This window comes from Mobula hypostoma, chromosome 13 (genome assembly GCF_963921235.1).
Source record: "Mobula hypostoma chromosome 13, sMobHyp1.1, whole genome shotgun sequence".
NCBI lineage: Eukaryota > Metazoa > Chordata > Chondrichthyes > Myliobatiformes > Myliobatidae > Mobula > Mobula hypostoma.
Genome location: NC_086109.1, coordinates 30,092,148 through 30,115,816, shown reverse-complemented (window position 1 = coordinate 30,115,816; position 23,669 = coordinate 30,092,148). Strand labels below are relative to the sequence as shown.

General features: G+C 40.0%; 1 protein-coding gene across 5 annotated transcripts in view; it reads right to left on the bottom strand.

Moving 5' to 3' along the window:
- Positions 1–23,669, bottom strand: part of LOC134355515 (TBC1 domain family member 22B-like) — a 373,010-nt gene that overhangs the window by 194,324 nt on the left and 155,017 nt on the right. For 4 of the 5 annotated variants that reach the window (XM_063065500.1, XM_063065503.1, XM_063065501.1 and 1 more), the window contains 2 exons: positions 18,171–18,299; positions 15,873–15,938 (listed from right to left, as the gene is read on the bottom strand). The exons of the other annotated variant lie outside the window; for it this stretch is intronic. In XM_063065500.1, the coding sequence (XP_062921570.1) occupies positions 15,873–15,938; positions 18,171–18,299 (195 nt within the window). The remainder of the gene's footprint in view (positions 1–15,872; positions 15,939–18,170; positions 18,300–23,669) is intronic. 5 annotated transcript variants of the gene reach the window in all.

Here is a 23,669-nt window from a genome sequence, read left to right as displayed (position 1 = left end):
GATAGCTTTCCACGGCTCACTTGCTTAATAGGATTATCAGTACTATTTCTTTATTTAACATGAAATTCAAACTAATAAATTGAAACTTCAAGAAAAAGTAAATTAAACATTAACTGACTTTCATCACTCTCGGGCATATATATATATATATGAACCTGAGTTCTCTGAATATCTACAGAATTGAAATAATAACATAGAATTTGCTTTCAGATTAGTAGCAAAGTTATTTGCATGAATTGGTATTAAAGAAATTTGACAGTAAATGATGTTGAGCGTGGAAGTCAGAAGTTGGTATCACTGCCCCTCCAATTTGCATTGTTGCAATATTCCTTATGCGATCAATGAATTGATGAGAGCTTCAGATATGCACAAAAGCATCCGAAAAAGGTGAACAAAAAAATACGTTTTTAATTAAGTGTAAAGCCATAATTACTATTTATGGCCTCTTTGCTTCCCAATTTTTTGATATATCTGTGGATTGTCATTGACTCAATTTTGAAAATATTTTTGAACAATGAAGATAATAATTTGTTTTGGAGATGCTGTTTTTACAATATTCTCTTCTACAATTACAATTTTTTTTTATTGTTTATGAAATATATAGACATTTTGTTGAAATTTGTGGCCATTTTTACCTTGCTAGTTTGCTGATGATGGGGAGCTTTCAATGCAAGTCAGCATGAAGGCTTAACTGTTGCTACTTTATGGTAACAAATGTGGGGAAACTCCATGCCACAGAAAATGGAGGCACAGTAGTCAGCATGACGCTATTCAGCTCAGGGTGTTCCAGAGTTCAGAGTTCAATTCCAGCATTGTTCTGTAAGGAGTCTCTGTACGTCCTTCTCGTGAAATGCATGGGTTTTCTCCAGGGCTTGTAGTCTCCTCCAACAGTTCAAAGACATACCAGGTAGGTTAATTGGTCATTGTAAGTTGTCTCTTGATTAGAATAGGATTAATTGGGTTTGTTGGGGGTCGCTAGAGTGATGTGGATCAAAGGGCCTATGTATCCCAAAATAAAAATGCTTTAGTTATGCAAGGTCAAAAGAAGTGTCCAAAACCAGATACAAAATATGACCCACACAAAGTCACCAGAGAGACACTGAAGCTGATGATGTAGACGTCTTTATTCATCACAACAAGCAGACATTCTTCTGGAAACGCTCTCGGTAGAGGCTCACAAACGCAAAAGTATATCATATTTTTATCCCTTAAGATCAAAGGTAACAGCAGGTGATTCAATACAATTTCAATAGTTACAATGACATTATTTACTTCAATATTTTGGGTTGACAATGCTTCCTTTGAATTACATATCAATAGTGGTAGACACCTCTTAGTGTGAATTACTTTCTGACAAAGGTGTTTGAACACTAGTGGACCAAAAGCTTCTGAATACAGAGAGCTGGTCATCCAAAGTTAATGTTGTCAGGGCTGTCTCAGTACATAAACTGTTAACTGCCTGTACCTGTGGCCATGTTTGACATGCCAAGTGCAGTACACAAAATGCTGGAGGAAAACAGGTCAGGCAGCATCTATGGAAGTGAATAAACGTTTTGGGCAGTGACCCTTCCTCAGGACTGGAAAGGAAGGGGAAAGATGCCAGAACAAAAGCCATTGTCTGAACATTTGGCTGACGCATCTGGAGACATCTCATGGTCACCACTGCGCAAACCATATCTTTTAGTCTGTGGACCAGACAGATTATTTGCAAAGATCTGCTTTTAAATTCAATTTACTGCTTGCAATTTACAATCCACCTTAAGAACTAAAGACTGGACTGGTTATTGTTTAAAATAATATCTGCAATATTTACCTAACAGCAGAATACTTACCAGCATGGATATTAAAGAAGTTACTTGTTCTGCAAACTGAAACAACCATGAATATCAGATGCAGATTTTTCCCTTTCAGGTTTCTTTTCAGTAAAGAGGATAAATCCAAAAGTTAAAAGAATCCTTGCAATATGTGCACATCATCTGTGTTCCACCAATGAAGCCAAGCTTTCAGTCATCATGATTCTTCTCCCCCGAATTTTCTCTTTCAACACCTCTTCTTTATTACTGCTAACTTGGCCATCTTCAAAAGTCTAATAACCCAATCTTTTTTCTCATGCATTTCATCAGCAACCTTAATTCTTCTATTACTACTTGCAGTTTGTGGAGCACCATGGAACATTGACTGTGATAAAGTACCCATATAAATGCAGTTGATGGTGTCTGTATTAATATCAGTAAGATTAGATCATGCTCGATTCGTAACTGAAATGTGCAGCTGTGAAAGCAAAATTATTGTGGTTTTAGCTAAACTAACTTAAAGATACAGCAGAATACCAAAGAGTGAAGATTCTGTGTCTTTCTATTGAATTATTTCCTAGCATTTTCTCGTAAAACAATGTCTTAAGTGATATCTAGCTATATCACTTGACACACCAAGATGCAGCTTTCATTCGCTATTACAGAGCTGTTAAAGTTTATGGGAAAGAACCTCGTTGTCCTGACACAGCACTAGTTATTAAGATTGTGAAATGTTAAGTGAGCCATGACAAAAGCCTCAGATACTACTACAAGTTGGAATGTTGCTTTGCCAAACAGATACCAATAAAAAGTCATAAAATTGTAAAATATGGCTTAAAGTCAACTGAAACACGCTTGGGAAAAAACCGTGGCTGTTGCTGAATATGAGAAGGGAGAAAGAAACAGCTCAACATGATTTAAGAGTCAGCTGAACTAAAGTGTAGCAACTGATTCTTCAGAAAAAAAATTGCAAGGCATAAAATGAGATCAGAAATGCAAGTCAGAAAATATTCATAAGAGCGAACAGATAGAAAAATAATAAAGCTCAAATTGCAAGCACCTTTGGATGTCTTCTGTTTAGGAGGAATGCAAATCGCTGTTTGCATTTGAGCATCAAGTTTATTAGCTAGATTTAGAAAAAGGAGAGAATAAACCTGGAAAGGTGCAAATTAACGTCAAGGCAAGGATGATGAACCAGATTGATTTTCCATGTTACAACTTCAAAGAATTCAATGAGAGAAGAGCACATAACAGAATTTACATGGGTTTTATCAAGGGTTTTGAGAAGGTTGCGGATGGCAGAGTGATCAAAGACCATAGGATCCAAGGGAGACAGCAAGTCAAGTTAAAATGGGATCTATAGAAGAAAGCAAAGAATAATGCTTGAGAAGCATTTTTGGAACCAGAGGTCTGTTATTAATGGGGGTCCACAGTTCAAAGTTCAAAGTAAATTTATTCTCAGAGTTCATATGTATCATGATATACAACCCTGAGATTCGTTTTCTTTATGGGCATACTCAGTAATCCAACAACAACAATAGAATCAATGAAAGACCACACCAACTGGGCAGAGAACCAGTGTGCAAAAAAGAACAAACTGTGTAAACACAAAAAGAAAGAAAAAATAATAAATAAATAAATATCGAGAACATGAGATGCCTCCTTGAAAGTGAGTCCATAGTTTCTGGGAACGGTTCAGGGATGGAGCAAGTGAAGTTCAGTGAGGTTAGCTTCTTGGGTTCAAGAGCCTGATGGTTGAGTGTTAATAATTGTTCCTGAACCTGGTGGTGTGGATCCTGGGGCTCCTGTACTTTTTTCCTGATGGCAGCAGTGAGAAGAGAACATGGCCTGGGTGGTGGGGTTTCATAAGATATAGGCGCCTTAAATACAACCAATGACTTGGCCTCCACAGCTGCTCGTGGCAACAAATTCCACAGAATTACCACCCTCTGACTAAAGCAATTTCTCTGCATCTCAGTTCTAAAAAGGACATCCTTCAATCCTGAAGTTGTGCCCTCTTGTCCTACAATCCCCTACCATGGGAAATAACTTTGCCATATCTAGTCTGTTCAGACTTTTTAACATTCAGAATGTTTCTATGAGATCCCCCCTCATTCTCCTGAACTCCAGGGAATACAGCCCAAAAGCTGCCAGACGTTCCTCATACAGTAACCCTTTCATTCCTGGAATCATTCTCCCTGATGATAGATGCTACTTTCCTGCGACAAAACTGTGCAGATGTGCTTAATAGTGGTGAGGGTTTTACCTATGATGGGCTGAGCTATATCCACTCCTTTTGTAAGGTTTTCCACTCACAGACATTGGTACTTCCAGACCAGGCTGTGATGCAACCAGTCAACATACTCTCCAACACACATCGATAGAAGTATGTCAAAGTTTTCGATGTCATGCCATATCTTCACAAACTTCCAAGGAAGTAGAGGCATTACTGAGCTTTCTTTGTAATTGCACTTATGTGCTGGACCCACAACAAGTCCTCTGAAATAGTAACACTGAGGAATTTAAAGTTGCTGACCCCCTCCACCTCTGATCAGTCAATAAGGACCAGCTCATGGATCTCTGGTTTCCTCCTCCTAAAGTCAATAATCACCTCCTCAGTCCTACTGACATTGAGTAAGAGGTTGTTGTTATGGCACCACTCAGTCAGATTTTCAATTTTCCTCCTATATATTAATTCACCACCATCATTGATTTATTTGGTCTATGACAGTGGTGTCATCAGGACACTGAATTTGGCACTGGAGTTGTGCTTAGCCACACAGTCATAAGGGTAAAGAGAGTAGAGCAGGGAATTAAGCACACAGCCCTATGCTGCACCTGTGCCGATGGAGATTGTGGAAGAGATGTTGTTGCCAAACCAAACTAACTGGGGTCTGCAAGTGAGGAAATTGAGAACCCAATTGCATAAGGAGGTATTGAGGCCAAGGTGTATAAGCATATTGATTAGTTTTGAGGGGAAGATAGCAATGAATGCTGAGTGTAGTCTACAAAGAGCATCCTGATATATACATCTTTGCTGTCCAGATGTTCCGGGGTTGAGCGAAGAGCCAATGAAATGCATCTGCTGTGGATCAGTCATGTTGGTAGGCAAATTCGAGCAGATCCAAGTCAATTCTCACACATGAATTGATACGTTTCATCATCAATCTCTCAGCACTGTGGATACAACTGCTGCTGGATGATAGTCATTCAGGCAGGTTACCATTATCTTCTTAGGCACTGGTATAATTGAAGCCTGCTTGAAGCAGGTGGGTATCTCAGACTGGCAAAGCGTGAGGTTAAAGATGTCTGTGAACAGTTCAGTCAGTTGATCAGCACAGGTCTTTAGTAATCGGCCAGGTACCCCCTCTGGGACCGATTCTTTCTGTGCGTTCATCCTCATTAAGGATACTCTCACATCAGCCTCAGAGAATGAAATCACAGGGTAATCAGAGGGTGTTCATGATAGTTCCTCCATGTTTCGACAGTCAAAAGACTCAAACTGAAACAGTGACTGTTCACTCTTTTCCATAGATCCTGCCATGCCTGCTGAGCTCCCCCAGCATTTTGGATGTATTATTTTGATTTCAAGCATCTGCAGATTTTCTGTTGTTTGTGATAGAAGGCACTGAGCTCATCTGAAAGCAAAGCCCTGTTGTCAGCTATGTCGCTTGATTTAATATTGTAAGTGGTGATAGCATTTAATCCTTACCACAGCTGTCGAGCATCCTTCATAGATTCAAGTTTAGTCTGGGATTGCCACTTCGCTTGAGAGATGGCTCTCTGAAGACTGCACCTGAACCTCTTGTATCTTTCTTGGCTGCCAGACATCAATGCCTCTGATCTAGCTCTCAGCAGATAGCTGATCTCATGGTTCAACAAGGGCTTCTGGTTGGAAAGATTCTGACTGATTTTGTGAGGACAATCACGTCTATGACTGTTTTTAAAGTCCATGACAACCATGGTATATTCATACAAATCCACATACGAGTCCTTGAAACCGGCTCAGACCACTGACTCAAAGCAGATCCGTAGATGCTCCTCAGCCTCCCGCAACAATTTCTTTAATGTCCTAATGTTTGCAGCCTTGCTCTTTAGCTTCTGCCTGCAAGCCACTATGAGAAGGACGGCCAAGTGGTCAGATTTACCGAAAAGCTCTCTGAATATGGAATAGCAGGCATTCCTCACCTTGGTATGGAAGTGGTCTAATGTGTTGGGACCTCCAGTGCTGCAGGTTATATGCGGATGGTAATTGGGCAAGGATTTCTTCAAATGAGCCTGGATGAAACGCCCAACTATGATTTGAACTGCGTTGGCATGGACTGTTCTTGTTGGGTGACGGCATCAAGCAGTATCTCAAGTGCTTGATTATGGTCTGCCGCTGGTAAACCGTGGTCAGGATCATGGAGGAGAAATCTCTGATAAATCAAACAGTCAGTATTTGATCATTAGGTGCTCCAGGTCAGAGGAACAGGAGTACAACAAAATTGCCACATCTCTGAGCACACAGAGATTTTATAATGAAACACACCCCTCTACCTTTTGTCTTTTAAGACCATAAGATATAGGAGCAGAAGTAGGCCATTCTGCCCATTGAGTCTGCTTCCCTATTCAATCATTGGCTGATCCAATTCTTACAGTCATCCCCACTCCCCTGTCTTCTTCCCAATACTTTTTGATGCCCCGGCTAACCAAGAACCCATCTATCTCTGCCTTAAAAGGGCCTGTATTGTGTTGTAGATTTTCTATGTTAAATGCACCCAATGACTCGGCCTCCACAGCCGCTCGGGGAAACAAATTCCACAGATTTACCACCCTCTGACTAAAGTAATTTCTCTGCATCTCTGTTCTAAATAGATGTCTTTCAATCCTGAAGTCGTGCCCTTGTCCTAGACTCCACTACCATGGGAAATAACTTTGCTATATCTAATCTGTTCAGTCCTTTTAACATTCAGAATGTTTCTATGAGATCCCCCCACATTCTCCTGAACTCCAGGGAATACAGCTCAAGAGCTGCCTTATGTTCCTCATACAGTAACCCTTTCACTCTTGGAATCATTCTCGTGAACCTTCTGCAAACCTTCTCTACTGTCAGTATATATCCTTTCTAAAATAAGGAGCCCAAAACCGCACACAAAACTCCAAGTGTGGTCTCACGAGTGCTTTATAAAGCCTCAACATCACATCCCTGCTCTTATATTCTATACCTCCAGAAATGAATGCCAACATTACATTCACCTTCTTCACCACCAACTCAACCTGGAGGTTAACCTTTAGGATATCGTGCACAAGGACTCCCAAGTCCTTTTGCATCTCTGCAATTTTCGCAGTTCAGTCCTTCCTGTGTATTGAGAAGGCTACAGGTCTGATCGCTGAATCTGGCATACTCTGAGTAAGCCATGTCTCGGTAAAACACAGAACACAACAAATCCTCATTTCCTGACGATACACTACCCTTGACCTTGAGTCCTCAATTTTGTTATCCAGCGACTGTATATTTGCTAATAAGATGCTGAGTAGAGGGAGCCTCATTCCTCTGTGGTTCAGCCTGACTTGAAGTCCATCCCTCCTGACTTGCTTCCGTCCCTGGCGATGAACCTCCGTATGCTTAATGAAGCCGTACCTGCACGGTTGAGAGTTAAGTCCTCAGAGTCCTTCAGAAGATAGTGAAATCTGTAGTTCATTAAGTCAGGTCAAAAGTATGTTACTTAAAAGCAAATTACATGCTGCAGGTTGCATTAGGAGTAATTCAAAAGAGGTATATATATACCTTCTGTTTGATACAAATATTGGTCAAGTAATGAGAATGAGGAGGAAAGCTCATAGACTTCAGTTGGGACAAAGATGCAAATGAAATTGTAAAAATTATAAGGTAATCCAGTTTGGAAAGTGTAACAGGGCAAGGAAATAAACAAAATCCGGCAGGATATTAAGTGTTGTACACAAACATATAGGTAGCATTCTCATTTAGAAACATTCTATCATAATCCTTCTGATGACAGTTATGCACGATTGGCTCAACAAAATGCATACACCAAATGACCAGATCTGTGGTTCCTCTTGTATTGTGCAAGGTTACTATTGTTACAATGATAGTATGACTATACTGTATATCCTGAGAAACAAAATAGGTAATGGGGACCTGAAAGGTTCAGAGGGTGTTTTCCTTTATAAACTGAAACACAGATTATAGAACCAAAGGAGTATGAGCTTCATAGAGTTATACAGCAGGGGTCCCCAACCTTTTTTGCACCGCGGACCGGTTTAATATTAACAATATTCTTACGGATCGGCTGACGTGTGGGGGGGAGGTGGGGTGTTCAAGTAGGGTTAAACTCACCTCAACATGTCTTGTACAGTTAGGGCTGCCGACTTTCTCACTCCCAAATAAGGGACAAAAGTAGCAGTCAAATCCCGGGACACTTTACCCCAGGAAAGACTACCATGACCATGAAGCCTTGCGTGGGCACCTGTGTGTGCATGCATGACACGTGCATATGATGTGCACCTGTGCATACGTGCCAATTTTTTCCCCCACAAATCGGTTTTGCTTTCATCTTCCCTACTATACTGTGCATACATTATTTCTACTTCATATAGGCTGTGTATTTATCATATCATTCCTGCTTTTACTATATGTTAGTGTTATTTATTTTCGGTTTTATGTGTTACTTGGCATGATTTGTTTGGTTATTTTTTGGGTCTGGGAACGCTCAAAAACTTTTCCCATATAAATTAATGTTAATTGCTTCTTTGCTTCACGCCATTTCGGCACGAAAGGTTTCATAGGAACGCTCTACCTTAGCGGGGCAAATACGGGACAAGGGCGGTCCCGTATGGGACAAACCAATTTAGCTCAATATACGAGATGTCACGGCAAATACGGGACAGTTGGCAACCCTATGTTCAAGTTCAACAGTGCGTGACAGGGAATGAGGAAAGGTGCAGCTGACTCATATCGTTTCCTCGCGGCCCGGTAGCACATGCTTTGCAGCCTGGTGGTTGGGGACCGTTGTCATACAGGACAAAAACAGGCCATTATACCCAATTGTTTGTGCAAACTGAAATGCCTTTCTGCACAAATTTGATTTGCCTGCATTTAGTCCATATTCCTCTAAACCTTCCTGAATCATATCTTTAAACATTTTAAATGTACCTGCCTCTGCCACTTCTTTTGACAGCCCATTCCATATACCCACCATCTGTGTGAGAAACTTTCCTCTCAGATCCCCTTTAAATCTTTCCCCTCCAAATCTTAAACCTAGTTTTAATTTTAAATTCTATGCTGGGGGAAAAAGACCATCTACCCAATCTATGCCTCTCATGATTATACAAAAATTCTAAAAGTTTACTCCCTGAGCTTCCTTAGCTCCTGGGAAAAGTCCCAGCCTATCCAAACACTTTTTATAATTCAATCCCTCCAGTCCAGGCAACATTCCTGTGAATCTTTTCTGCACCCTTCTCATTTAATCACATCCTTCCTATGGCATTGCAACCAGAATTGCACAAAATATCCCAAGTGAAGCCTAATCAATGATTTGAACACCTGTAAGATACAACCATAGCTGAGGTCTGCAACTTAAGACCAGTATGGCTAAGCTGACTGCATCCTCATCTCCACATTTCCATCTACCTGCTGCAACGTTTTTCCTGTTTATTCAGTACTGAGCCAACTCTCGTTAAAATATTCAGATTCTGTTCCACTGCCGTTTGAGAAAGATTTAGACTAATGATTTTTGTATGCTCTAGTGGAAGAATGGTAGTGTAGCAGTTAAGCCTGATTTATTCTTGTGTGTACGGGCTGCGCCGTAGGTCTGATTTATACTACTGCGTAGTCCTACGCCATAGCGAGCATGCGTTGTTGTGTCTGCGTCGCTCTGCAATTCACCACCATAACACTAGTTGGCGGTGGGATTTCTATGCCACTGTGTTGAGTTTCTTCGTGAGAGACAAGGACGAGGAAATGCATTTCAAATATTTTTGGATGTAGGCAAGTAGATTTGACAATTTGGTTCATCATTTCGAACCATTTATTTCGCATCAATGTACAGACATGGCAGAGAAAAGCCACCGGAAATGTGTAGGAGAAAATATGATGCTACCAAGCGGACCAATCACTGTTGTTACGGTCTGTGAGGCCGCGATGCGCAAGTTACATTTTTGGGTGCACATCACCCTACGGCATAGGGTATATGGTACCTATGGCGTACATTTGACGCAGAAGTATAAATTGGGCTTTAGTGTAACACTATTAAAATGGGTTCAATTTTGCCACTGTCTGTAAAGAGTTTGTATGTTCTTCCCATGATTACATGTGTTTCCTCTAAGCGTTCCAGTTTCCTCCCATGGTCCAAAGACACATGAGTGAGCAGGTTAATTGGTCACATGGATGGAATTAAGCACTGTGGATTCTTTGGGTCGCAAAGGCCTTCACTATGCTGTATCGCTAGAATTAAATTAAAATTAAACCTCCAGTTTAAATGGGTAATCCATTATCATTAAGTGAGGAAGCATAGTAATGGGGATATTGCAAGGAATAGAAAAAATTAATGACGCAAAAAATCAGATTATTTCACAATATTTTCTTTGGAATACAAGGCTGAGGGGAAAATATAACTGAGGTCTATGAGTTTAATTTAGAGTATCTATGAGGAACTTATTCCCCTTAGCGAGGGGTTGGTTGATGGGTTTGGGCGATTAGGATTTGGACCACACTCCCTGAAAGGATACAGGATGCAGAAATTCTTCTCATGAAATAAAGGACCACCAAGGAATATTAGAAATTAGTCACTTAATTTGTTCACTTTCTGGTCATTGTTAGCTTCAATATTAAAAATACTTAACATACTTCATAGATAATTGAACAAACATGAAATAAATTACCTTTACAAAAACTGCTATGCTTTCCAGTATCAGCAATTTTTTCATTTTAACACATCATTCTTGATAAGTGTCTTTTATAACATTCAGTCCTCATTAATGCAAAAATGTGCTGGCCTCGACAGATGGTGATCAATTTAGCCCATTAGGATAATGCCACAAACATTTTACCTGTGAAGTATTACAAAGTGTGACAAGCACTACTCTAAACTGCACAAACATAATAGTAGATAAAGTTTACCGCTTGGTTCTGCGGTTAAGAGTCACTTAATCGACACACTAAATATGTAACTGTTGAACATTTTAACGTTGTAACAAAAAGATCAATTTAACAATTTAACATTTATGCATGTAAACTATTCATCCTCGGCCTAGCAGGACAGAGGCTATGCCTATCTGATATTTGTTATTACCAAGCAATTTAATCTTGATTACTGTCAATGAAGATTAGGAGCTGAAGCTTTATTTTAAAACTGAAATGTCAAGAACTGTTATTTCACATCAAGAACTTATTACGTTCCACATCCACCATACACTTGAATCTCCCAGATGCAGGTGCAAAAGATTGTATGTCAGGATGTGTGCAGCAACTCAAGTGAAAATACTAACTATACCAGCCAGCTGCATGATGTATACCTCCTCCCTGAAGATCACACAGCATCACATTGCTTCCAGAGCTAAAAAGATCCATGACCAAAAATAGGCCATTCAAAGATGACTTCTAGATATGAATAGCTTTGCAAAAGAGTGGGAATACAGAAAAGAAGCAAAAATTTAATTTAAATGAGTTGTAAAACAGACTATTTTAACTGCTGAACTTATTATAGCTACTTGCTAAAAACAATTGCTCCTCTGATGAATACTAAAATTAAACGTCATTTCATGTCTCTTATTAATTGCATTTGCTTCCCATCTTTCCATTTCTGTTAAATTTTGAAAACGATCATATAGTTCGACAAACCAGCCAAATGTCCATTTCTCTGCTATTGACAATTTAATCTGGGCAAAATTAGCACCAGAAGGTTGCCAAATGAATACATATGAAAAACATAAAAAACAAAAGTAAAAATGTAAGAATCTGGTCAAGCAGAAATTAGCTGGGAAATAGTTGATTCTAAACCTTAATTTTAGTTTAACATTTTGTACTTTCCTACAACTTTTTAAAATTTTAGATGACTATTTTCAAAATAATTGATTAAAAGTCTTCATATTCTCTTCAGCCTAAGGGGCAAATACATCATGCCACAAACTGAAATATCTGTATGATAATTCACTTTATTTCATTTTTAAAATGGATATTAATTAAATATAATTATTTCCTTCCCTATAACCTTGCTGAGTAGATCTAGATAAATTACTCTTCAAGACATAACAATTTTTATTTTGTATGACATTTTGACAAGTCAAATTACAATGATTTTACATAATTTAAGACTTCCAATATTGTTGAAACAATTTTGACCATGCTTGGTGTACATTAATTAAATTAATTCATGCCAACAAAATTCCCTCTCAACAAAATATTATCCCATGTTTTAAGAGCATTTATAGTTACCCTGCAGGCATATTGTTCTTGCTTGAAATAAGAGAAGTGTATTCTATAATTTACCTCCTTTTGTATAAGGAAGATATCAACGTTTTGGTAATTTGAATCAAAAGCATTTTGAGGAGATTGGGACAGATCCTCTCTACTTCTAATTTCCAAGTAAATGCCACAACAGCCATTACAAAATGATTTTTAGTTCAAGGTAGCACAGATTATACCATTTGATTATATGATATAATCATATGTATCAGGATTTTAAAGCAATTATAGAGAAGCCAATATTATATTCACAGAACACTGAACTTGGAATTACTCAACATAGAGCAGGATAAAATTTGAAAGACAACAGTCTGTATCATGTATATGTTGTCACCTAAATGCAGAATTCTATGTCAGAACATTTAGACATCTTTAAATAGACCTTTAAAATGTCACTTTTGCTACAAATTTCCACCTTCTAACCTTTGAGATGGTCTAACATTATCATCTTCCTTTCCCTTTTTGCATCTTTCCAGTTCCATCACAGGGAAGAGGCAAGGGACAAACGCACTATATACCAGAAAGCATTTAGGCTCCCACAGGTACCTTGATTATATAATTCTATCCATCTTGCCTCCTGCAAGAATCACTTTCCATTCTTGAGGTTCCTCTACCTCTATCATATCTGGTGCCTTCAAGGTGACTTTCTTCTCCCAGATCATGGTTTCCTATCTACCACTGTTAAAAGACCCTTTGATTGCAAATGAAGCTGCTCTGTGCACCTCTGATCACAATATAAACAAAGCAAGGTTCTTCTGGTCTTCAATTTCTAACCCACCAGAGACTACATTCAATGAGTTATTCGTTACGATTTCCACTAACTGCTCTGACAATCCATCGACATCTTCCCCCCCCCCCACCCCCAATATTCCAAAGCAATCATTCCCTGTGTTCCATTGCCACTTGCCCTTCTCATGGCACTTCCCGGAGCAACTACAAGAAATGTAACATTGCACCCATTTTCTTCCCACATTCCAGGGTTCTAAATAGCTCTTCCAGATGAAGCAATGATTCGCTTGCACTTCTTCCAAACAACTGTACAATATTCAGTTCACACAATCTGGATTCCTTTACATTGGGGTGACCACTTGGTAAAGTGCTTCAGTCCTCACGGAAAACCACAAACTTCCAGTTGCTTGCTGATTTAATTCTCTATCTTGTGTCCATTCCAGCCAGTCTATCTTTGGCCTCCTGCACTGTTATAAAAAGGCCAAAGGTAAACTTGAGGAACTTCATCTTCAATCTGAGGATATCACAGACCCAAGGAATGATATTGAATTCCACTAACGTATTTTCTCTGTTTAAGAACTGGGCAGTTCTGCTATGGATCTATCTGTAAAACTAGCTCAGTGCTTTTGTTGTCAACTTAGTGGCAAAATGTGACCAATATGGCATTTCTTAAATGCACAGCTTTTATGCTTCTTTGTTTGTAATGCCTCTCTCTGTAATTGCTCTCATTATCCTACCAGCTAGATAACCTCAACAGTTTATCCCAAGGCAAACCTAGTCCTGCCCCATCAGAAATATTCTCTTTGTTAAACTTAGAACTTACAATGTTTTTTACTCAATCCTAACAATAGTTCACTGACCTGAAACTTAACTCTTTTAACACATGCATCCTGATTTTCAGAGTTCCAGCATTTTACCTTTTTATTGCAAAGTTTCAATATCTGCAATTTTTAGATTACATCTAGTTGCAGTTATAGTCTATTTTTATTCATCTCTTACCTGTGTTTGTGCAAATGCATGTTTATGTTTATATCCAGAGATTATATTCTCCCCTCTCTCCTGATTACTGCCATCATCACTCATCTATTCCTGATTTTAAAGCTGTCTCTCTTTGCCAATAGGGTCTGAGAACAGCACAGCAATCTACTTTTTATTTTTTCTCTCTTGGCTCATTAAATATCATTGTAAAATATTATTCCAAAACCACATTTTCTGCACATAAGCAATTCCACAATGATATTCTCCCAAATATCCAAGGATAATTGTATGTATGGAAAATAAATCAGTACAAATTGGAATGTACTTCCTCAGCTTGTGGCAGCAGCTAATATAATTTCTCAGACATCTTTAAAGAAGGCTGTGTAGAGCTCATAAATTTGTTTGATGGACAATGTTATGTTGCCATTCTCTGTACAATAAATGTTGGATTCTGTATGAAAGCTTTAGAAATCCTGAATTGAGGAAGAATCCAGGAGACTTAAGAGCAGACATGTTCTCATGCTACGAGGACAGAATACCAGACATACCAGAAATTAATCAAGTGTGTGACTGGCATTTCACACTGATTTTTTTCCAGCAAATTATCAATACAAATTCTGATTTGTAATCAATATCAAGAACTCAGTTTTTTAAAATATATTTAACTTTACTCAAAGCTGAACTCTATATGAGTGAAGCAATACAACATAAATACCGCTTTCAAATAATTCAGATACTTCCCTGGAAGACACTTTAGGGACTGAAAAAGTAAGGCAGTAATAATTGCTTCCATGCAATTCAGGATCCTTTCAAGTTCCTGTACCTGGGAGTCTGCTTTTTAATTATGGCATTTGGTGCCTATATAAGGAATAAAAGACCACCTTGAACTATTTTTTTTACAGTTGTAAAGATCTGAGGTAAAATATATTACTTTTTTAAAAAACGACTGAAAAAAATAGCATCAGTGAAGCACCTTCAGAAAGTGGTGTGATAATGACTGCCTTGGAAAGAAAAGCAGTACTTGCCTAAGGAAATAATAGACTCAAGACAACAGTAATAATGGAAAAAGTATCAAATATTGGCTGGTGCATCAGAATATCATGCAGCCCTTGCAATCTAGAATAATACTTTGGAAATTAAAAGCATAGGAAGTGGTAGCTTAACTGTTTTAGAAAAGAAAAACAAAATTGCATGCATCTTTATTAGACTAGGGAAGTTGTGCTTGACAATGTGCTAATATATGAGAACAGCTGAGAAGTTTGTAAGTCTATCCTCACACTCCATACAAGGCTCCTTTTCCAGCTCTAAGTCTGACATAAGAAAATCTGAATAAATAGTATAACCAAAGAATGCTACAAATACTCACCAGATCAGGCAATATCTATGAAGACAGAAACAGACTTAATGTCTTAGGTTAATCAATGTTCATGAGAGCTCTTATGCAAGGTCACTAGCCTGTGAAATTAGTTTTATTTCTACCTCCACAGATGATAACTAATTAGGTGAGAATTTACAATATTTTCTGTTTCAATTTTTGTTTTGTGCTAGTTCCAATGGAGATGAAACAATATAGAGTACACCTGCATTCTACTGTTCTCCAGTTTCCATGGTAAGTTGATATTCAAGTGCAAAGCCAGTACGTGATGGCACAGGTACACTCACTCTTTTCTGACAAACTGATCCATGAGGGATTGCCACAAGATTCCAACATATGATAGTTCTCCCCCCAAAGTATTTCTTTTTTATTTTACATTATTTAAGGTAAGTATCCTATACATTAAATATAATGAGGCCATAGTTTTTAAAAGTGGTCTAATGAACAACTGACCTCAAACCACTTCTGGGGGTTTAGTTTTAATCTTATACCAAGTAATATTAATTATAAAGTGTATATTTGGCATTCTCACCTCTTGAACAGAAGGTTGTTGAAAGAGAGGAATGAGAGGATTAGTTCGAGGAATGTCAATGTGAATCTGTGAACAGAAAGGTAAAATTAGATTCTATCACAGCAACAAAAAGATTATTATTTGTTGCATTTCATTTTTCAAGAAGGTTGTTAAGTTGAATCCTTAATTGCTTTTCTTTCCCTTATCTGGTTAGATTTTAAGTGTGCTTACTTAAAAATCACATGGTACTAAGAGAACCAGCTCAGTGGAATTGATAAACATTAATGTGAAACATTATACAAAGGTTCAAACTGATCATAATTGAAATTATTGAACAACTAAGTTAATATGGCAATTCATCAGCTGTCAGCTTAATCCCTTTTATTCACTCAGTTAATAATCAGAATTTAATTCTTGAGATAAAAAGTAAAATCATCAAGTCTGGTTAATCTGTGCAATGTGACATATGTTAAAGGTCAAATTACTTCTTATAGTTGTTGATTTAACAAACAAAATTAAGGTGTGATAAATAATTTGTAACTATCCAGGTAAGTCTCCTGACAGTATTACTTTTTAAATAATTTATTAAATTATGATTATTTTATTAAATTACAAACAGATTGAAGGTAGGTCCCTCAAAGACAAGGAACATATTTCTTAATTCAATGTTAGAAATTTCACATCTGAGTCCAAGGTCCACGCTCAATTCCTTCTCCAATATCTTCACACACTAGGCAGACTGACATTATGAAGCAGTCATCGGTGCTGACGTACTGAATGATGCATCTTTCACATGAAGAGTTGAAGAAAGGACTTTACCTGCCCTTTCAGTAAGAAGATGTCATGACAGTTCTGTTCAATATCTATCCATGAACCAAAAATGCGAAAATATATTAATCTAATCACTAATTTCAAAACAGTTTGTGATATCTTACATGCAAACACGAGGAATTCTGCAGATGCTGGAAATTCAAGCAACACACAAAGTTGCTGGTGAACGCAGCAGGCTGGGCAGTATCTCTAGGAAGAGGTACAGTCCACGTTTCGGGCCTAGACCCTTTGTCAGGACTAACTGAAGGAAGAGCTAGTAAGAGATTTGAAAGTGGGAGGGGGAGGGAGAGATCCAAAATGATAGGAGAAGACAGGAGGGGGAGGGATGGAGCCAAGAGCTGGACAGTTGATTGGCAAAAGGGATATGAGAGGATCATGAGACAGGAGTCCCAGGGAGAAAGAAAAGGGGGAGGCGGGGAAACCCAGAGGATGGGCAAGGGGTATAGTGAGAGGGACAAAGGGAGAAAAAGGAGAGAGAGAAAAAGAAAAAGAATGTGTGTATATAAATAAATAACGGATGGAGTACGAGGGGGAGGTGGGGCATTAGCAGAAGTTAGAGAAGTCAATGTTCATGCCATCAGGTTGGAGGCTACTCAGACAGAACATAACGTGTTGTTCCTCCAACCTGAGTGTGGCCTTCTATATATTGGCGAGACCCAACGCAGACTGGGAGATCACTTCGCTGAACACCTACGCTCTGTCTGCCAGAGAAAGCAGGATCTCCCACTGGCCACACATTTTAATTCCACGTCCCATTCCCATTCTGATATGTCTATCCACGGCCTCCTCCACTGTAAAGATAAAGCCACACTCAGGTTGGAGGAACAACACTGTATATTCCGTCTGGGTAGCCTCCAACCTGATGGCATGAACATTCACTTCTCTAACTTCCGTTAATGCCCCACCTCCCCCTTGCACCCCATCCGTTATTTATTTATATACACACACATTCTTTTTCTCTCACTCCTTTTTCTCCCTCTGTCCCTCTCACTATACCCCTTGCCCATCCTCTGGGTTTTCCCCCTTCCCCCTTTTCTTTGTCCCTAAGCCTCCTGTCCCATGATCCTCTCATATCCCTTTTGCCTATCAACTGTCCAGCTCTTGGCTCCATCCCTCCCCGTCCTGTCTTCTCCTATCATTTTGGATCTCCCCCTCCCCCTCCCACTTTCAAATCTCTTACTAGCTCTTCTTTCAGTTAGTCCTGATGAAGGGTCTCGGCCCAAAACATCGACTGTACCTCTTCCTAGAGATGCAGCCTGGCCTGCTGCGTTCACCAGCAACTTTGATGTGTGATATCTTACAAACTGCAGGCACGTATGCCTATGCAACAGCAGTAACATCTCTTCAAATTTGCTTTAGTTTTCTGAAAAGTGTTACATAACTGCACACTCTGATATAATACACTCTTTAGTGAATACATCTAGTTCACTTAGATCTTTTTATAAAATCCTTAATTACAATACAAAGTAGCATGCTAGCAGTCAGTACCTGCCGATAAGTATCTTGGTGATGTTCTTCATTTCTGGAATCATAATATTGTTCAATAAACCCAAAATATTCTTCCCGCTTTCGCTGCAAAGTGATTTCCCTTCTTTCCATATTTGCAGGTAGATATCCCTATCAAACAAAAAGCATCGGCATCAAAAACGAACAGTGGAATTATTGATGAAGATAAAAGGAAAATTGGTCCTTTCATCCCCTTGGCCTTTTGGAGAAAAGACAAGACTGCAGTCACATTGCTATTCCCAGACTGTGCTTGCCAGTCTTTTAAGGAAAAGTAGAAAAATGAAATGCAAACAAATAATCTAGCATCCAGTCTAAAGCAATTTGTATTACCTTCCATCACAAAGAAATAAACCTGGTAAATATACAAGCCATTACAGTTTTCTGCAAGTCTTTGTTTCATTGTCATTCTATTTCCAATTGCTTTATCTATCCTTCAACAGACTCGCTTGGACCATATCAAGTTGTATCAGATCTTGCACTGAACTGTCCCTCACAGCCAACAAGGAATTTAACAATATCAGAAAACCAACCTTCCCAGTTTCCAAAGAACTTGGCTGGATAAGGTTAAAGGTCATCAACTTGTTACACAGCTTCTGCCTGCCTGTTTCTCTCACTCAAAGACAAAGCCAAAATGGAATTTATTATTACATGTACAAATATGTGTTTGCTGTGGTGTTTTGAAAAGCTTGCAGAAGCATCACAGGTACATAGCATCATATAAGAAGCATCCACAAGAAAAATTATACACTTTTTTTCTTGCAGAGAAACACAACTAGGATATGAAAAATTAACTTGTTTTTAGTGCAAAGTGGTCATAGTGATGCTGAACTGTAACGATTAGGGTTTTGCTAGTGGATTTAAGAACCAAATAGTTGAAGTGAAGTAGTTGTTCTTGAACCGGGTGGTGTATGACTTCAGGCTTCTCTACCTCCTGCCCAATGGTAGCTACAAACAGATGGCATGGCCTGGATGGCAAGGATCTTTACTGATCCTCATCAGATCTGGTTTAATATCACTGACATATATTGTGAAATTTGTTGTTATGCAGCAGTAATACATTGAAATACATAATAAAAACTAAAGTATGTATTTTTAAAAAGTTAAATTAAATAGTTAATGCAAAAATAGGGGGAAAAAAGTAGTGAATTAGTATTCATGAGTTCAATGTCCATTCAGAAATCCGATGACTGAGGGGAAGAAGCTGTTCCTGAATGGGTGAGTGTGTGCCTTCAAGCTCCTGTACCTCCTCCCTGATGGCAGTAACGAGAACAGGAAATGTTCTGGGTGATGGGAGTCCTTAATGATAGTTGCCGCCTTATTGAGACATCGCTCCTTAAATATGTACTGGATGTTGGTGAGACTGGCGCCCATGATGGAACTGTCTGAGTTTGCAACTTTCTATAGGTTATTACAATCCTGTGCAGTGCCCTCCCACACCCCCCTCCCCCCAAATCAGACAGTAATGCAGCCAGTCAGCATGCTGTCCATGGTACATTTGTAAAATTTATGAGTTTTGTTGGTGACATACCAAATCTCCTCAAACTCCTAAGTAAATATAGCTTAAACACAAGGAATTCTGCAGATGCTGGAAATTCAAGCAACACACATCAAAGTTGCTGGTGAACACGGCAGGCCAGGCAGCATCTCTAGGAAGAGGTACAGTCGACGTTTCGGGCCAAGACCCTTCGTCAGGACTAACTGAAGGAGGAGCTAGTAAGAGATTTGAAAGTGAGAGGGGGAGGGGGAGATCCAAAATGATAGGAGAAGATGGCGGGGGGGGGGGCGGGGCGGGGATGGAGCCAAGAGCTGGACAGTTGATTGGCAAAAGGGATATGAGAGGATCATGGGACAGGAGGCCCAGGGAAAAGGAAAAGGTGGGGGGGGGGACCCAGAGTATGGGCAACGGGTATAGTCAGAGGGATAGAGGGAGAAAAAGGAGAGAGAGAGAAAGAATGTGTGTATATGAATAAATCTCCCAGTGGCCACACATTTTAATTCCACGTCCCATTTCCATTCTGATATGTCTATCTACAGCCTCCTCTACTGTAAAGATGAAGCCATACTCAGGTTGGAGGAACAATACCTTATATTCCGTCTGGGTAGCCTCCAACCTGATGGCATGAACACTGACTTCTCAAACTTCCGCTAGTGCCCCACCTCCCCCTCGTACCCCATCTGTTATTTGTTTATATATACACATTCTTTCTCTCTCTCTCTCCTTTTTCTCCCTCTGTCCCTCTGACTATACCCCTTGCCCATCCTCTGGGTTTTCCCCCCCTCTACACTTTTCCTTCTCCCTGGGCCTCCTGTCCCATGATCCTCTCATATCCCTTTTGCCAATCAGCTGTCCAGCTCTTGGTTCCATCCCTCCCCCTCCTATCTTCTCCTCCCCCTTCCACTTTCAAATCTCTTACTCGCTCTTCCTTACGAAGGGTCTCAGCCCAAAACGTCGACTGTACCTCTTCCAATAGATGCTGCCTGGCCTGCTGCATTCACCAGCAACTTTGATGTGCGTTGGTTAAGTAAATATAGCTACTTCTTTGTAACTGCATTGATATGTTGGGCCCAGGATAGATCCTCAGAAATGCTGACACCAAGGAACTTGAAATTGCTCAGTCGTTTCAGTCGAAGCAAGTAGCTGAAGAAGTGAGCGGAAGAATTCGGGTCGAAAAAGTCATTTTTTTTTAAAGCTGCTCGGGGAGAAGGGTCTGCACTGCGCAGGCGCGTGATGTAGCGCGCCAAGGTTTAAAAAGGGAAAATTTCAACGGTTCTTGTTTCAGTCAAAGCAAGTAGCTGAAGAAGTGAGCGGAAGAATTCGGGTCGAAAAAGTCGTTTTGTTTTTAAAAGCTGCTCAGGGAGAAGGGTCTGCACTGCGCAGGCGCGTGACGTAGCGCGCCAAGGTTTAAAAAGCAGACCGCCATATACAGCGGCCATCGTTGTAGCCGCCATCGTCGGAGTGGACTGAGTCAGAGTGGGGCGGCTTTGGCTCAACAGGCAGAGGCCAGGGTAGGTTCCGGTAAGTTTTTTTGTTCAGATTGTCTAGCGTAGAGAGAATGCCAGGCAGTATGTTGGAATGCTCCTCTTGCAGGATGTGGGAAGTCAGGGAGCCCTCCGGTGTCCCTGACAACGACACCTGCAGGAAGTGCATCCAGCTGCAGCTCCTAACAAACCGCGTTAGGGAACTGGAGCAGGAGCTGGATGACCTGCGGATCATTCGGGAGAATGAGGAGATTATAGATCGTAGCTACAGAGAGGTAGTTACACCAAAGGAGCAGAGGACAGGAAATTGGGTCACTGTCAGGCGAGGGAAGGGGAAAGGGCAGGCAGAGCAGGGTTCCCCTGCAGCCATTCCCCTCAACAACAAGTATATCACATTGGATACTGTTGGGGGGGATGACTTACCTGGGACTAGCTGCAGTAGCCGGATCTCTGGCACTGGGTCTGGTTCTGCAGTGCAGAAGGGAGGGGGGAAAAGAGGAGAGCGGTAGTGATAGGGGACTCGATAGTTAGAGGTGCAGATAGGAGGTTCTGTGGTCGTGACAGAGAATCCAGGATGGTTTGTTGCCTCCCAGGTGCCAGGGTCAAGGATGTCTCTGATGGATTGCATGACATTCTGAAGTGGGAGGGTAATCAGCCAGATGTCGTGGTGCACATCGGTACCAATGACATAGCAAGGAAGAGTGAGGAGGTCCTGGAGAGTGAGTATAGAGAGCTTGGTAGGAAGTTGAAAAGCAGGACCTCGAGGGTGGTAATCTCAGGATTGCTGCCTGTGCTACGTGCCAGTGAGGGTAGGAATAGGATGCTCTGGAGGAGGAACAAGTGGCTAAAGAACTGGTGTAGGGAGCAGGGTTTCAGATTTCAGGATCATTGGGATCTCTTCTAGGCAGGCGGGACCTGTACAAGAGAGACGGGTTACACTTGAACTACAGGGGGACCAATATCCTTTCAGGGAGGTTTCTTAATGCTATTGGGGGGGCTTTAAACTAGATTTGCAGGGGAATGGGAACCACAGTACCAGAGCTGACAGTGTGGCTGGGGTGAAAATAAATGATGTTAAAAGTTCAAGCAAATCCACTAATAGAAAGGTTGTGAGTGGTGGTAAAAATCTTCTGAGGTGTATATATTTCAATGCTAGGAATATTGCGGGGAAGGCGGATGAGTTGAGGGCGTGGATTGACACTTGGAATTATGACGTCGTAGCAATTAGTGAAACTTGGCTACAGGAGGGGCAGGACTGGCAGCTAAATATTCCAGGGTTCCGATGTTTCAGATGTGATCGAGGCAGAGGAATGAAAGGTGGGGGAGTGTTGCTTGTTAGGGAAAATATTACAGCAGTGCTCAGGCAGGACAGATTAGAGGGCTTGTCTACTGAGTCCTTGTGGGTGGAGCTGAGAAACAGGAAAGGTATGGCCACTTTAGTAGGATTGTATTACAGACCACCCAATAGTCAAAGAGAATTGGAAATGCAAATCTGCAGAAAGATAGCAGGCAACTGCAGGAAACAGAAAGTTGTGGTGGTAGGGGATTTTAATTTTCCATATATTGATTGGGTCTCCCATACTGTTAGGGGTCTAGATGGTTTAGAGTTTATAAAATGTATTCAGGAAAGTTTTCTAAATCGATATATAGAGGGACCAACTAGAGGGGATGCAATATTGGATCTCCTGTTAGGAAACGAGTTAGAACAAGTGACGGAAGTCTGTGTAGGGGAGCACTTTGGTTCCAGTGATCATAACACCATTAGTTTCAACTTGATCATGGACAAGGATAGATCTGGTCCTAGGGTTGAGGTTCTTAACTGGAAGAAGGCCAAATTTGAAGAAATGAGAAAGGATCTAAAAAGCGTGGATTGGGACAGGTTGTTCTCTGGTATGGATGTGATCGGTAGGTGGGAAGCCTTCAAAGCAAGAATTTTGAGAGTGCAGAATTTGTATGTTCCTGTCAGGATTAAAGGCAAGGTGAATAGGAATAAGGAACCTTGGTTCTCTTTCTTTTTAAATCTTTTTATTAAATAAGTATACAAAAAGGTAAGCCATATAGACACTAATACACTGTTAGAATATAATAAAATTACAGAAGATATTAATACAAAAAAATACTACAAACAATGTAATTTAAACATAACATACCAAGGTAACATAATAGTATACTAATTTTATATATATATCAATAGAGAAAAGGAAACCCCCCCCCAAAAAAAACCCACCGTGCAACTAACTAAAAGCAAAGCAAAGCAATGGGCTAACTTGAAACCAAACAGAGTTAAACCTAAAATCACGTCCTCAATCCCGACCTCCATTAAAAACAGTAAAAAAAAACAAGAAGGGTAAATATTACATTAAATGAAAATATTGAATAAAAGATCTCCAAGTCTGTTCAAATTTAAATGAGGAGTCATAAAGATTGCTTCTAATTTTCTCCAGATTCAAGCATAATATCGTCTGAGAAAACCAAAAAAAGGTAGTTGGAGCATTAAGCTCT